Here is a 15,970-nt window from a genome sequence, read left to right on the forward strand (position 1 = left end):
TGTTCATGCTCAATTTATTATAAGCCCCAAGTCTGCTCTTGAGTGCAGATTTCGAGATGTGAGCAGCTGCCAATTTAAGTTCAGTGTCAGTTGCTAAGTTTCCTAAAACTTGCCCACATATAGGCCGTCGTCTGACTGACACACAGACTACGTATGTGCGCCTGGTTGTTGCTTCCCTTTAAGTTAAACTCGGCTGGTAGACGCACAGGTTTGCCTCACCAGCAGGGGTGCACTGGCCATCTGGAGTAGTGGGAGTCTCCCCAGTGGGTCTGTCGACCTGTGGGCCAAAAGTGAGCCCAACAACACTTAATGAACTTTTTTTTGTTTTTGAAAAATAACAATTTGAAAGCCAGACCTGCATTAGACTCCCCAGATGGCACATGTTTGTGTGCGTTTGTTTGTGTGTATGTACGGTCAAGTTGAAGCAACATAGGTGATTAAAAAAAAAAAAATCAACAAAGGGGGAAGTTTTAATGCTTGAAAATGATTTATTGCATAGTTTACTCTGGAAGACTTTATCGTCCAATTTGTTGCAAAGTTTGTTGAATGCTGTTTATCATGATCAAATGTGTTTATTAAAATATTTAATAAAGACAAAATTAATTTCTCACACATTTCAACTGGCTGGACTGTTTCCTGATGTCTTCCCTTACTTGTAAAAACAGGGATTTTTTCCAGACGTTGTCACATGCTCTCAGGATTAATTACATCAAAGTGAACATGCAATGGGATCAATCAATCACCTGCTGAGCTGAATCACACAGATCCTGATGCATAAGGCTTAATAACATTTGATATAAATGTAATCATTTCTGCAAGCACCGGTGGAACTGAAACCTTCTTTAATTCAGGTAAAGTGAGAAGACACCACCTGAAAATGCTGCAGTAAAGCTGGCAAATGCTCATTTATATAAAAACGTGAATATACAGACTCAAAAGTGTCAATGGATGCTTGTGTTTTCCAAAAAGCCTTGATGCCTTGGAGATTTTCGCAACTTTACACTATGGGCAGTGTTCACACCTGTTCCTCTGGCACCTGAGATCACACCTGCTTTAAGGTCACAGCCACACCTCTGTATGCCAGAGATCCTCAGTATGGCTGATGCTCATCAAACACAGCATGCAATTGCGCGCATTTTCTGGTTGCTCACAGAGTGGTTGAGCCTTTTTTTTTTTTTTTTTTTTTTGAGAAAAAAAATACATAGATTTTAAGAGGTTTCTAAGCGGTAAGTAAAGTACGGGCTGTAAAATCAGCTAGAACTACTACTTGGCCAGCTAATGTTAGCACAGACCATTGGACTTCAGTATTCAGCCGTAAAGAGCGCTATACAAAATGCCTGAGAATGGAGCCATGTGTGAGTTTCAAGGCGATGTAATGAAGTGAATTTCAAAGCTGCAACCATCTCAGTGTTCAGAGCGACCTTGCTACTGATGTGTCTCTGAGGTCCTACTGCTCTGGGTAATTCATATTGATTGCTCATTGTGTGACAGCAGCCCACTCTGTTCCCGTCCCCCCTCGCATTCAAACCCAGCTCTAAGGGGGCAGTTGTCGCTGTTGCCAGGCTAGCGATGCCCTGGCCTCCCTGGGTGGGCATACTGTGTATCCCCCCGCTGCCCTCTCTACCCCCTTCTTATCCTGTGCCCCCCCACCCCCACCCCCTCCTGTTACAACCCACCACCCCACTCCACCTCCCCACCTCCACCCTAAACACCCCACTCCGTCACACCGCTCGCCAAGGACAGAGGTCTCTTTCCACGTTGCCATGGAGATGCCGCACGGGAGAAATGTAAAGGGAGGGAGGGAGGGAGGGGAAGTGCAGGGGGAGAGCGTGTGCAGCCAAGTGTGCTTGAGCCGGCATGTCTGAAAACGAGTCAAGGGAGAGAGAGAGAGCGAGAGAGAGATGGAGAGAGAATGAGAGAAAGGAGGAGAGGGAGGAGGGAAGAGAGGGACGGAGGGGAGGGGAGGGGAAGGGGGAGGGGGGGCATTTGTGCAGACACCACTCCCCAAGGGGCCTTGTGTGAGTGTGTAAGAGTGTGTGGGAAAGAAAGACTGTCAATGTGTGAATTTGTGAATATGTGCGAGAGCAAGAAGAGAGAGAGAGAGAGAGAAAAGATTTTACACGAGCTTGTTTCTCTATATGGCATTTAAGTGAAGCAATCAGAGGCTGGGAGGAGCCGGGGTCACAGCCCGGGACTGCAGGTTCGACCCCCCCCCCCCCCACACACACACACACACACTCATTCCTACACGCACAGACACACACACCTGCACAGTTTTCTCTGGGGGCCCGATGGAAACACCTGAAAGCTCTGTCTTAATCTAGCAATACAAACAGCTGTCTGCTGCCTCAATGTCACTTTCATGGCCATACAGGTAAAAAGCAGGATGTCATTACATGTCATATATCCTTGGCTTTACAACAGAGCCCCCAGAGCACAGAAATGGAAACATGTAGGTTTTATAGTGGAGCATCACAACCTGTCCAAGGTTTACACTGCGATGCTGCAGGGTAAAAAGACGACACGTTGCTGACTTGCTGTGCATGAATGTTTGTGTTGTGCGCCCACTGTGTGTGTGCCTGACACTGATACGGGCGTCTCGCAGCGGACATACCTGACAATTTGAACAGTAGTTCGGAGGCCATTTTGACCGATATGTCCTGGGAGAAGAGATCTTTCTGGGGCCGGGCCAACGTCTCGGGGTGGTTGCTCATTGGCTCACTCTTCTCACTCGCCCTTAAAGTGCTGAAGGCCAGCAGGTGAGAGGCAGGTGGGGTGAGGTCTGCGGGGGGTGGGTCCACCTCCATGGGCTCTGCCTTTACTTTCACCTTCTGGAACTGGGCATCCTTGTTGTTCTCTGCAGAGCATGTTTGAAGAAGAGGACAATCACTGATTAGACTCTGATCAAAGAGATTCAACCAATACATCATATCAAAGTAGAGATCTAATGGTTAAATAGAGGCCTGTGTGAGGAGTATACACACCCTAAGTACCTAGATACAGGACCTCATCTATCCCACAATACAACAGTGCTGTGATAAATGCCTTACTGAAAATGTTCGGTTTTTGCTGGCTACTACCACTTCAGGTTGTGTGGACTCAGTGTGTTTTATATTGCTGTTGTACTTGACCATTGTACTGTTTTTCTTTTTAATACCGTGTTCCAACAACAAAAAGGTAGCACTTTTTATAGTGCTGCACTGAATTGTACAACAGTGTAGTGTGCATACTGTACTAAAGGTTTCCATTTTTCTGGCCACTCAATACTAGAGGATGATTTCCACTTAAAATGTTTGAAAAATGTTGCTTAATTTAACTTGAGTGTAGGAAACGCAGAGACTGGAGGCACGTTCATAATCTTAAGCATGTAAAACCTATGGCTGAGCTCATCTCGGCATCCCCGGCGCCTCCTGACCTGGCTGGCTTTGAACACAGATGACTGCGCTGTACCTGCATCACAAATACAGGCTTAACTTGATGTGTGTTTTTCCTGTCATATTGCCTGCCAGATGTGCTAATCCCGTACAAGTCAAGTCAATTTTATTCATATATCTCCTAAATTCACAAAATCACACATTTGCCTCGGAGAGCTTGAAAATCTGTAAAGCATACGACACGCTCTATCCTTTGATCCTTGATCTGGATGAGGAAAAAAAAACACAACAGAGGGATTTCTCTTTCAGGGTGGACAGACATGCAACAGACTGACTAAGAGGATAAATGATCTTGTTTCTTCAACTGATGTTTTCAGATAATTAATATACTCGATTAGTCTGGTTGGATATTCTAAGCAAAAAAAGAAGTAAATTAAGCACCCAGTGTACATGTTGTATGTAGGATGTCATGAATGGAATTAAATCTAAAATAGGGAAATCCGAAATGAGTGTCGCCTCTAAAGCCGAGCTGAGCCAGTTAGCATCTAGCTGTGTAATTATTAGGGCAAGAGGGCATCGGGAGGTCACACTGTTGCTTGGGGAAGCAGCTCTGTAGCTCAGTGAAGCAAACAAGACAGATGCGAACCAAAACACTCTGAATGTTAACTGAGCAGACATCAATCTGTGTTCATGGTAAGCAGATTTTGTATGGTTTGAAGTACAAGCATTCGATTCTGGGTAGTTTTTCTTCTTTCTTTTTTTGAAATTCTGCACATAAACAATGGTCTGAAAGGCTTGAAAACAGCCGTTGACTCACTTCTCAAACAAGTTCAAAAGGTGAGGCCAAGTGAGCACGCTAAAAATAGTTGAGAGGGAGATGGCATCTGTTAGGAATGTCCCGAGCTGATCTGCAGAATCAAACACTGTCTCTCCTCTCTCCACGGATATTAAACAAAAGACTGCAGGCCACCATGAAAACACTGGAAAGTATTAAAAGGAAGCTGTGATGCAGGCTAGATTTTCTTAATCTAGAGCTACTGAGCTGTCAGATATTGCTCTGCTAATGGTCTCTAATAACTAAATTTAGACGATTAAAAGTAGGGCTACTTTAGGCTACAATAAGTGCGCAGTGTGCAGCTGGGTAATGTGCAAAAAAAAAGAAAAAAAAAACAGACTGGAAGAGGAAAAAAAAAAACACTCAGTTGGGACATCCTTTAGCATCTGTATATCCAAGGTAGCTGATCTTTGACTGGAGTGATGGCAGGAGGCAGTGTCTCAGTGTGGTGACAAGCAGGAGCAAGACAAAGCGGCACAGTTGATACAGTGCTGCTGACATGGCGACTCAGCACGATTATGGGATATATGAATTTGGCAGGGCATCAGGAGCAGTGGGAGGGGCGAGGGGGGGGGGTTAGAAGAGCTGGAGAAACAGGGGGAGGGGGAGAGGGGGGTGAGTGAGGGAGATACAAGACAGTAACCCTGCGCTAACCCCGCCAACCCCTCCCCTCACATTCTCCACTCCTGTGCTGAAGGAGGCCAGTGTGAAACGCCGAGGGTGAACTTACAGTGCACCGTGCACGCGTGTGAACATGCAAGAGCTTCTGCTTCAAGCCGAACCAACCAGCGCAAGTGTATTATACTGTTTATGTGGATGCATTTAAGTGTAAACCTCCCCCCCTCCTCCTCCTCCAGCCACCTCCCCTAGGTCCAGGTGTCTGGTTTATTGGTAGTAGCCAGCATGTGGGGGACACTGACAACCATCAGCCCCACTAATCCCTTAATCAGGTGGCCAGAGTTGGCCAAGAGTAACCTAGGGGAGGCTGATGGAGGGGCAGAGCAGAGGAGGAGAGGAGAGCGAGAGAGGAGGGCGGAGGGCGGAGGGGGCACTGCGCTGTAAGGGTCAACCAAGGGACACGCGAGCTTCTATCACTGGATCACCACCCTAACGACTCAGGCTGAGTGGACTGCTGAGCTGCAAAAACACACACTCACACACATTGAAAACATGTGCACATACTAAAGGATACCGTATGTACTTGAAGCTACTCCTGGTGCTGGGATAAACATGCTTACATCCTAGAGAGCCTTCACCCAGAGAGACCACATGACACGGAGAGAATATCTGATCGTAAACAGTACGCAGACACCATATTGAAAGTGTTGCATCACAGCAGGCCGAGTCTACCTGTCACAAAATAAAAAATGAAAATATGGCCTCACTCCCACACCGATAATAGCTATGGCTTTTTGGTCGAGGTCGTGACCTAATGTTCTGAAGCCATAAAAAGCAGCCCTCAGTCTGTCTGAATCCAGATTGTGTGTGTGTGTGTGTGCGTATGTGTGTTATATGAGGGAGTGAATGTGTGTGTGTGTGTGTGTGTGCCCTGTGTGTCTATGCACGTATGTGTCATTTCCTCTGGTGCAGAATCCTCCTCTGTGATGCACCAGCTGCCATTAGGCCACAGGAATCAGGTCTGGAGGAATGTGTGTGTGTGTATGTGTGTGTGTGTGTGTGTGTGTGTGTGTGTGTGTGCCCGTGCCCTTTCTCAATAAATATCATAGCTTCTCTTTAGTGTCAGTGTTGTTCCAATTCCTTTTAATATTCCTTCATATCACGCCAGTAAAACTCAACAAATATAAATAAAACATAAAAATATTTTCAAGATTTATGAGATGTAGAAGAGGTTAAACTCCAGGCTATTAAATATCTGTGTGCGTGTGTGTGTGTAAATTTATATGATACGTGCACCACTCAAAACAGCTATTCGGTGGTTTATATTGTGATTCTTCTTCTAAAAAAAAAAAAAAATGGACAGGAGTGGAGCACATGGGAGCTGTTCCTCTGAAAATATTTGGGAAATGTTAAATAACCAGAGACAAATGCTGAGCATTATTACACGGCATACAGTAAAAATGTTGTTTAATACATTTTTTTTTAAATGTGGCCTAGATTTAGTAGAATATCATCTTGCAACAAAATGAACAAAAAACCCTCCAAAAGACATCACTTTGAGTTTCAGCATCCACATTTCCAGAGGGTGCAGGGCTCCACAGAAACACTAAGACTCCTTTGACACGTCTGTTCTATTTAAATCCAAACTCCTGTGAGCTTTCCTCATTTTCCCAAAGGTTTCGACAGTGAATTGCTTAAAGCTTTTATTAATTTAAGAGCAGGTGTAACAATTAAGTACACTTGTACAGTGGCTTTGTTCTACTGGCTGTTGTTTGTGTGGTAAATATGTGGTGAACTTTTACTTGATTGCTTAAGCTTCATATCTCTGCTGACACACACACACACACACACACACACGCAACAATAACGACAAGCTGTTGGATCCGTCTGGATTAGAAAGGTTAAAACCTTCGCCCGACTGTGACCCTCAGTAAAGAAGATGGAAGCCTCTATCTGCTTGCAAGTTGCACACTTTTCCAGTATGTGTATAAGTGTGCTGCTGTATGCCAAAGTTGCCAAATGCACTATACATACCTTGTTAATCCCTGACGCAGCACTGCTCAAGTTTTGAGTCAGAATGAGAGTGACTGGGGTTCGTGCAATGTTCTGTTTTTAGTGATCAACTTTGACCTCAGGTGTCTACTTGAATCTGTGCGGACATGACAGCCCGTTTGGCTGAGAATATACAGTAGCTGGGTACAGACCCCGGATAGACCTGTAACCACACTAGACAAAAAAGAAAAAAACCTACGTACCATTAGTGATTTAATGTATGCAAAGTCAATTTATTGCACCGCTTTGATGCATCGACAGCATATGAACAAAAACTTGGACAGACAGTCGGCGAGGGAGAGGCAGAAGAAGGGTAGAGAGAGGAGATAAAATTGTCCAACAGTGCCAGAAAAAGAAGACCCGAGGGTAAGAGAGGAGAGAAGAAAGTGGGATGAGAGAGAAGAGCTGGGGGAGGACAGAAGGATGAGGAATAGCTAGAGCCTATGACAACCTCTCCACCTCTCCACCTCTCCCCCCCTCCCGTCATCCTAGTCTACCCTTCTCCCAGCTCTGTTATTCCACATCTCTCTATCCCTGCCCCCATCCCTCTCTCTCTCAATCTCTCTATTCTCCTGCTCTCTAGTCGACCTGCTCAGACAGGGGTGAAGAGTTCAGGCGCTTCAAAGGCTGCAGTGTGGAGACTGCATGTCATGTGGGAGCCACAGCAGCCCTGCCTGCAGACTTCACAGACAGCTGCTGCTACAATTGATCCTCGACCAGTTAGCTCTCAGTAGTTCAGCCTTCCAACGGCTGCAGACTGCAGCTACATCTGACTCTGGAGCAGTGTGCTTGATAAACAGCCCATAAGGAGCCAGATATGGCCCTTATAAAGCAGTCCTAAACAAAAACATTTGGCACAAGCCGGAGATGATCCAAGGCTAACAAAATTTTATCATATAAGGTCAAGACAAAGAGACGGCACACGATTGTCTCCGTGATTGTGTCAATCACCTCTCGTGTTTACACGAAGGCACCCAGGCAACAAACATATATATAATGAGGGGCCAGAAGGAACCGGCTCTCCATTTGAGTAAACAGAGCTATAGGCAGTGACGAGGAGCCATTGAGACAGAATATGGAGGTAGGGAGGGTGGGAGTAAGAGAGGTCAGCGAGCGGCCACACTGAGGGGGCACGGTGAGGACACTGTCAGAGCAGTGTTGAGCTTAACATAAAGTAAGACTGTACAGTAATGCCGGTGTTGTGAATTAGAATGATGAAAAGCTGGAGCAGTATGCTGTGATAATCCATACTGAGTAAATAGTGAATCCTTTCATGTGAGGGTAAAAATAAATAATGAGCATTACATACAGTTACCGACTAAAAGGGGAAAGGCTATATACATATATATGGCTCCTTATATTATTATCGTTATTCCATTTTGCTTTGAGCTTGGTTTATCCCTCAACTTGAATAATGATACACTTCCCATATTTCTCACATTAAACAGATACTTGTCATCTTAATAGAAAGATTAAATCATTCTCTTTGTCACATAATAGTTACTGTACAGCACAACCATAGCAAGGGCCAATTGTCTTGACCTTAAGCCGTGCCTTACCGTTCATGGTGTAAAGGCAGGAGGAGTATAAGCTCAAGCTGGTGTAAGGCAAGGTGTTAGTGTTTTATGAAAATTGCACCAAAAATAGCAGAATTTTTTGTTTTCAATGCACAATCATTGCAATAGAAATGTGTGGTAGTAAATGCAGCAATTACACACACAGAAAAAAACGGGTCAGGTAAATAAACCTATTCTAAAGCCTGAAAAAGAATAAAGATAAACTATAATGTAATCTAAGCAAAAATGTCAACATCAATAAGCCCGACTGCATCAGTCACCCTAAACTGCTTTTCAACTTTAGGAAATCCGCGCACTTCCCTTCCCTAAATCCTTACAGAGACCTGAAGGCAGCAGGGAGTGTACGCTGTATAATCTACCTGTAGCTAGTAAGCTCAGAGCTATTATGAACTATGATCCACATGGGTTAGCTTCAGGAAATCATGTACAGCCAACCAGGCTGCTGCTGCTGCTAAAAAAAGAAGGAGAAAATATCCACAAAAGCCCGTCTCCTGCATACTGTAGCTGTACAGTATATTCCACTGGTTCATCTGTTGCATTTTAATGAATGCATTTCAATAGCTATATGGAGCAGCAGAGCAGCATTACAACAATGTGATGTTCAAGTTAAAGTGAAAAGCGGCAAGTCAAAAGTTATCTTTTAGGAGATTAGAAAATACATATAATCACACAAACTGTCTCTGTCACACCATGTGAAGTGTAAGAGTCAGTTTTTCTAGCTGATAATGACCATATCCACACTTCAGTCCAATACTGTCATCACCCTACAATCATGTGAAATCATAAAATACCACAGGATGCCCATTTTTGCTTTATTTCTGTGTAAGTTGGTTGTTTTCTTGTAGTATCAACAAAAGGAACCTCATAAGCTTAAGATTTGTTGCTGTTGTGAGGCCTTTCTGCTCCTTAGTGGTCAAAATAGTTTAATGCAACTTTTATTAGCTAGGTAACAAGCGTTGTGGAGGGGAGAGGACCTGTAAAATGTCCTCAGAGATGGAAGGGCCCGTTCCTCAGGAATGAGTTAAGCGAGCACAAAGTGTGATTTCACACCTATAGTGAGGGTGGCTGGATGGTGAGTGGGTGGCGCGGCTGTTACCCACACGATGCCAGTCTGCCAGGGCACCACCTAGGGGCCCTGCACCTCCCCTCCCCTCTTCCCTTCCTGTGACGCCATGTTCCCCTTGCCCTGCAACACCAGTGCCCATCTGCTAGGACACGTTAGCCGCTGGCGCCAGGGACTATTTAGCCTGGCATAATTAGCCCCCAGACACCAGCAGCCTGGTTTTAAACAGATGTGGGGGAGGTAGCGCTAGCAAGGCGACTCAACATGACCAACCAATGTTTGATAAGGAAGAAAAGAGAGAGAGAGGGGGGGGGGGGGGGGGGAGAGAGAAGAAGAAGAAGAAGAAGTGACCTAGTTAAAGGGATGATGCAACTCATGTTACAGCACAATGGGCAGTAATGATGACAACCCCACTTGCTCTGACTGTCCAATGCCATGGTCGAGGAGGGATGAGCAGCAGAAATTTAATTAGGTTGTGTCCATTTGCTGTACTGACAAGCAAGAATGAGGAAATAAGCAGTTTTTTAACAGACTAACAGTGATGTTTCTAACAAAGAAAATGCTTAGCCTACAGTCCCCGATGTGATTTCCCTATTAAAGTATCTTTACTGGGTTATTGTATTCTGGGGCTGACCTTTACCAGGGGACAGAGGGGTTACAGTGTAGATGCCCTTGAACCTCATGACCGTAATCACACGTGACTGTAACGGCATTGACCTTTCCCTGGCTCTCTTCTTTCCCTCCTCGCCATCTTTTTTTTTCCTCCTTCCCTTCCCCCCCAGGGTCATTTGAGGGTCCAGACTCTTGTCAAGGCTGTCACTCTAGACAGCCCTCTCCATCTACCGCCCCCGCTGTTGCCATGGCAATGGACGGCACTGCGCTCCAAGGACTGTGTGAGGGGGCAGAGGGAGCCAGCGGACGGATGAACGCTGCAGCATCTTTCCCTAACCTAGGTCAACCTTGCAGAGCTAGTGTAAGTGATGGGAGGGGATAAATGCTGGCCATGCTGCTTGAGGACCAAATAAACTGGCAGGATAACGTCGGCGCGAGGATTGGAAACAGCGGAAAAAAAAAAAAAAAGGTAGGAGACGGAGGGATAACGGTGGTGAATCAAAGAACATAGGTGGAGGCAGTACAGTGGAAGAATTATATACTGCCCACTCCATTCTCTCAATCCCTCTATTTTACACACAAAGACCAGTGTCTTGTATTTGTTTTGGTTTTTTTTTTTATGTGTGTTGTTTTTAAAGTAGTAATCATGTCAGTTTTGTCTTCCTCAAATGCATACACACAAAAGCACATGCACACACACAGGGAAACGTGACCTGGGGGCAGGCAGTGGAGCAGCACACGTGTAGTACCACTGAGCTCCCAGCCAGCATGAGTCACTCTGAACACCAGTCGACCCGGAGAGAACAATGGCAACCGGTGTGTGAGGTGTCTGTAAAGCACACACACACACATACACACACATACACACACTGGCACTGGATGAAGAGCCGCGGATAGAGCTACGCCCCACTGCGCCACCATCAGTCTGCCATTTGCTTTGTGGTTTTTTTTTAACACGCTGGACGCATATTTGCGCAAGTGTGTAACATTGTAAATTTTACGGCTGCAGAGTTTCTGGGGTGAAAGTCGTTCCGATGTTGATATCAGTGTGTATGTTTTTCCCAAATCAAGTAGCCCATGCTGTCAGCTAGGTTTTAGATGAACTTAAATGTGTACGTTTTTGTTCAATCAAAAACATGTCTACTCTTTGTATGCATTACAATAAATTCAACATTATTCTACATATGGCATACAGTAGCGAGAAAAACCAGCTACTGCTCTGCTGCTGCATACTTGAAAAAATTTCATTTTTGACAGCCTGAGAGATACACTCCAGCTGCCCACAGTGGACAAACACCTGTCCATAACACACTTGAACTAGACCTGCCATTCAATAGCGATTTTGGTGGAAGGCTAAAATAAGCAGTGGCTTAAACATTTATTTAGCAGCGAGCGACACAAACCGTTGGAAAAGTAATTGAAAAGCAACAGTTGCCGTTTACATACTGCCAAGCACAGCGCACGCCGCGCGCTACGACATTAAGATGCGAGCAGGAATCCCTGCCTGAGGACTTCTTACAGACATTCTTGCTGAGTGTAAACCACAAGCTGTAAAAGGCTAAATCATGCTTCACTGGATGATGTCAGGGTGGTCCTCCACACAGGTTCAGACATGGTCATGGCACAAAGGGCATGTCAGGGACAGGTTTTAAGCTCAATATAGTGTGAGCAGGCACTGTACTTTATCTGCCAGTTGTCTGTCTTTGTTTTGTGGGAGAACTTAAATCACTAGGAAAAGTAAAACGATCCCTTGCTCTACAAGAATTGGAATAACCTGATGCAGAGATAGAATAAAGAGCCAAGACAAGCGACTTGAGTATTATCGCAGAAGATGCAGAGTCTTTGCAGTTGTCTAGAACAGAGCCTTCAGGAAAATTTGCTTTCCCCCCAAAAAGGTACGCTGTTTCAGCTTGGTTAGGTGTGCCATGGTAGAAAACAATAGAACCCTTTTATGGCCGTCAGTGACATAACCTTTGGCCTACAGCTAACCTCCCACACTGGTACAGGGCTGGCTGATCTGAGACTCACAAACAATCAAACAACACCGCAGGTTTTAATAACAACCAGCGTGGATGTTATTTTGCTTTTTTCAAATGTTTGCATATGATTGTACAAAAAGTTATGCATCTTGTACATACACAATTCCAAGAACTCTTGAAATTATTGCTGTGCTTCGATTTATTAGAATTACAGGAAAGCATACACCGCTGCATAGGTCAACCTAAGAACTACAAAGCTCATTTGCATTTCCCCCCCTCATCGCAAATATATCACATAAATCCACAGTAAAGCACACACACCCTACCTGAAAGCTTAATCAGCAGCTCAGAGGCCACCTTCACGTTGATATCCTGGCTCAGCAGGCTGTTCTTAGTCATGGGACTTCCTTCCCTTGGTTTCAGTGGCCCTGTGCGCTCCGTGGCCGCTGCCGCCCCTTTTGGTCCGTCCTGGCAGAAAGTCGCAGGGAAGCTTGGCTGAACCTGGATCTGGGACTGGGAGGAGGGTCTGGGGCTCAGCGCTTCCTCTACTTTGGGCTCTTCTTTCAGGTGAAACGGAGACTTTAGCGTCTCCCTCTGGTTGGCCGCTGCAGTCAGGAAGACAGAAAAGACAGAAGAAGGGCATCTTAAGTTGAAAGGTGTATGATAAGTTAAACTTGAGAGGCAATCGGGGGTCTTTGTATTATTCTCAAAGGTCACAAACAGGTTTTACTTTCAAGCTCCATATGAGTGAATAGGACTGGATAGACACACACATCATGTATGATAGATAAAAATCCAAATTAAATCAAACAACAAAGTCATCCACTGCGACTTTTGGCACGGCAGCATGTTGTAGGCCAACACGGAGGGTGCAACCTCATGGCCAATGTCTTTCTCTCTAAGTCCTCAGGTCATCAGCAACAAAGTCCAAAAGTCCTCTCCTCCTTCCTTTGCCCTTCCCACCTCTACTTTACCCATCTCATTCATTCCTATGCACTTTATTCATTGCACTTTTCCATCGTCTAAATCCCCTTCAGACATAAGGACATGAAATAATTCCTGTACTTGCGTGGAACACGATTGCAATCAAGTGAAGCCTTATCTGCCATCTCTGCAGTGCGTAGCCTAGGTTAGGGAGTGAACTGTCACATGGATCCCTCTTGCACTACAGTCATCTTCAAGAGAAACTGGGCCACATCTAATCCGCCTTAGATGAATAATTAATAATTAGACATGGAGCAACTTCCGATAGCCGCCAAGAAAAGAACAGCGGGGCAAGCGCGTCTCTTTGTGTCTCCCAGCACGTTCCACTACACTCTGTGCAAAAACGAAGGTTTACACAGGCTGTAGTTTCCAGTAGGGAAGTTTAAAATGACTATAAAACACTGAGAGACACTGTGTGTTTATATAGTTATATACATACTGTATATGCAAGGTGTATACATGTTAAAGTAAATTATCTTTGTTTTAATCAGTGCAAAGTGGAAAACGTGGTGATGTTTAAACAGATACTAGTGTCCGCTACTGTAACCTCATTTACCTGAGGTGCACCATACCTGAAACTTGAAATACGTACATGCATGTGTGTGAAAGCTACAGTATGCCTTTAGAAACCTTTTTGTGTTAGTTTCTCAATCTTTTTTTTCACAATATGCAATGTTACTGAAATAAATGAAACTTTTTCTTGTGGCCTTGAGTTGATCAGAGTCTTTTGTGATTTTTCAAACTTGTGACTTAAACTTACAATATGATCTCCTGCTGCAGGAAGAAGTGAAGAAAGCAGGGTTTATTTGAGTGAGCATCAAACCTGTAGGGAGTGTGTGTAAACCCATATTTAAGTTTAACAGGTAAGCCATCACATACTGTATGATACTGACAACCAACTGTTGCAGAAGTTGCATTCAATATATTTCCATGTTTCTTTTGCCAATTATAAGAATACCAACACCAATGCCCCTTTAAGCAGAATACATCCATGATAATATGTCACTGAAAAACTACTGGGCATGCAAACAGAAATAAGAAAATTAACTTGCTGACACCACAGGAGGTGTGTGTGTGTGTGTGTATATTACAAATTCATCTGTATCTTGTTAGATTAAAAAAAAAAAAAATCAAACAAATAAAATAAATCTGACAGCTAACATCGTTCGACTGTGGAAAAGTGTGACACCAACACACACATCTACACATCTTCCAACTCAACCCTTGACACTTCAAACACACTCTACACCCCAGCATGTATGTCTCACTCACACTCACACACACACACAAATACACAGAACGGATATAAGAGAGGCTATCACTCTTGGCAGACTGCTGTCCAGTCTCCTCTGGCCCCAGCAGAGATCTGCTCCGCTCCTCACCCTACCGTCTCACCTAACATCTCTAACCGCCACAGGCCTGCCGCCCCCTGCTCGCATCATCAATCTGTGCCGGCTCCGGCCTCTCTGATTAATGATGATCTATGCCGGAGGGATAGAGGGCTCAGGGACAGGGGATACAGGGCAGGAAAAGGGAACAGGTGCTGGTGTTTTGACCACCCATGCGGTGCCACGATGCCACAGTGCCACACTATGGCAGGCCGGGGCTGTAGTTCAAGAGAGAGGGGTTGGGGTGGGGTGGGGGGAGGTTGAGCTGTGGCTGTTGGTGTGGGGGGGCTAGAGGGGGGGCAGTGACCTTCAAGTTCAGGGGCAGTGGCGCAGGGTCGCACGCGGCACCAGCTGGAAATGTCACACCGTCAGATGTCAGCGGGCAGGCTAAGTATAACCTGGTCAGCACCTGGAAGGACGTCCTCTAATTAGAAGCGTGTTGGGCCATGTCGGATCAGACAGGGACAGCACACTTGGTCACTGTCTTACAAACACACATAAAAAAATACACTATACCCCTACTCGCACAGACACATACTTAAACATATCTTTGGAAAAAAAAAATCCAGACTTTGTGTGATGCCACGTACGACAGTGCGCACGCTGCATTCAAATACGTGCGCATATGCCGGGATGCATATGAACCGCTGACAAACACAGACTCAACACAAACTTAGATTCTCAAATTCTTCTCCTCCATGGCCTCATGAGAACAAAAACAACCCCGGGCCGTGCACTCACACACAAAGTCACAGCACTCCGGTGACCTTTCGGATTGTCGCTATAAATAGAGCGTATTTCCACTCAGAATCTATGTTACAGAACCCGATGAATTATTTAGTAGCCTAATCCGATGGGCAAGTTTTTTTTATTTTTTTATTTTTTTTATTTCTTCAAGCTGATGGCTCAATAACAAAAAAAAAGCCAGAGCAGTCTACGATGCCAAGCTTACACTTTAGCCTTTTGTCTGTCAGAATTTCACAATCACAAAAGCATCATGAGCGCTCGGTCTCTGGCACATCATCTTATGAGGTGAACACACATCTGAGGAGGAGATGGGCATCTCCGGGTGACTGGGCTTCTCTTCTGTGAGCTTCCTGGCTGTGTGAGTACGTACCCCGGCCAATGTCAGCTCCCTGTGCATGATACTGTAAGGCCGCTTCTAGCTCCGGGTTGACGATGCTATCAGTTTGTCTCCATGTTATCACACCCTTCTGACACCTGCCACCAACGCTACCTCCATAGCCGCTCTCTTTCCCCCCGATTCACTCCCCTTTGCCACGCTTCTCTCTTGCGCCTCATCCGTCTCGCTGCCAGGCGCTTGTCCACTCCGCCTCACCTCTCGCTCCGTGGCCAGGGCTGCCGTCAAATAACTTCATTAGCTTTCCACCTCTGTCACGCCGGCCTGCTCCCCCTCTGACAATTGGCTGCTGTTTTCTCCCGGAGAAAAAAAGAAGCAAAGGGCTACGTGGGGCAGGTTGAGAACCC

At 45.3% G+C, this 15,970-nt stretch overlaps 1 protein-coding gene across 2 annotated transcripts in view; it reads right to left on the bottom strand.

Moving 5' to 3' along the window:
• The window catches only part of znf827 (zinc finger protein 827), a 64,849-nt gene that overhangs the window by 19,359 nt on the left and 29,520 nt on the right, over nt 1-15,970 (bottom strand). For both annotated transcript variants that reach the window (XM_083977547.1, XM_083977546.1), the window contains exons 5-6: nt 12,437-12,715; nt 2,615-2,857 (exon numbers count right to left, since the gene is read on the bottom strand). In XM_083977547.1, coding sequence (XP_083833673.1) covers nt 2,615-2,857; nt 12,437-12,715 — 522 coding nt within the window. The remainder of the gene's footprint in view (nt 1-2,614; nt 2,858-12,436; nt 12,716-15,970) is intronic.

This window comes from Trachurus trachurus (genome assembly GCF_905171665.1).
Source record: "Trachurus trachurus genome assembly, chromosome: 1".
NCBI classification, from domain to species: domain Eukaryota; kingdom Metazoa; phylum Chordata; class Actinopteri; order Carangiformes; family Carangidae; genus Trachurus; species Trachurus trachurus.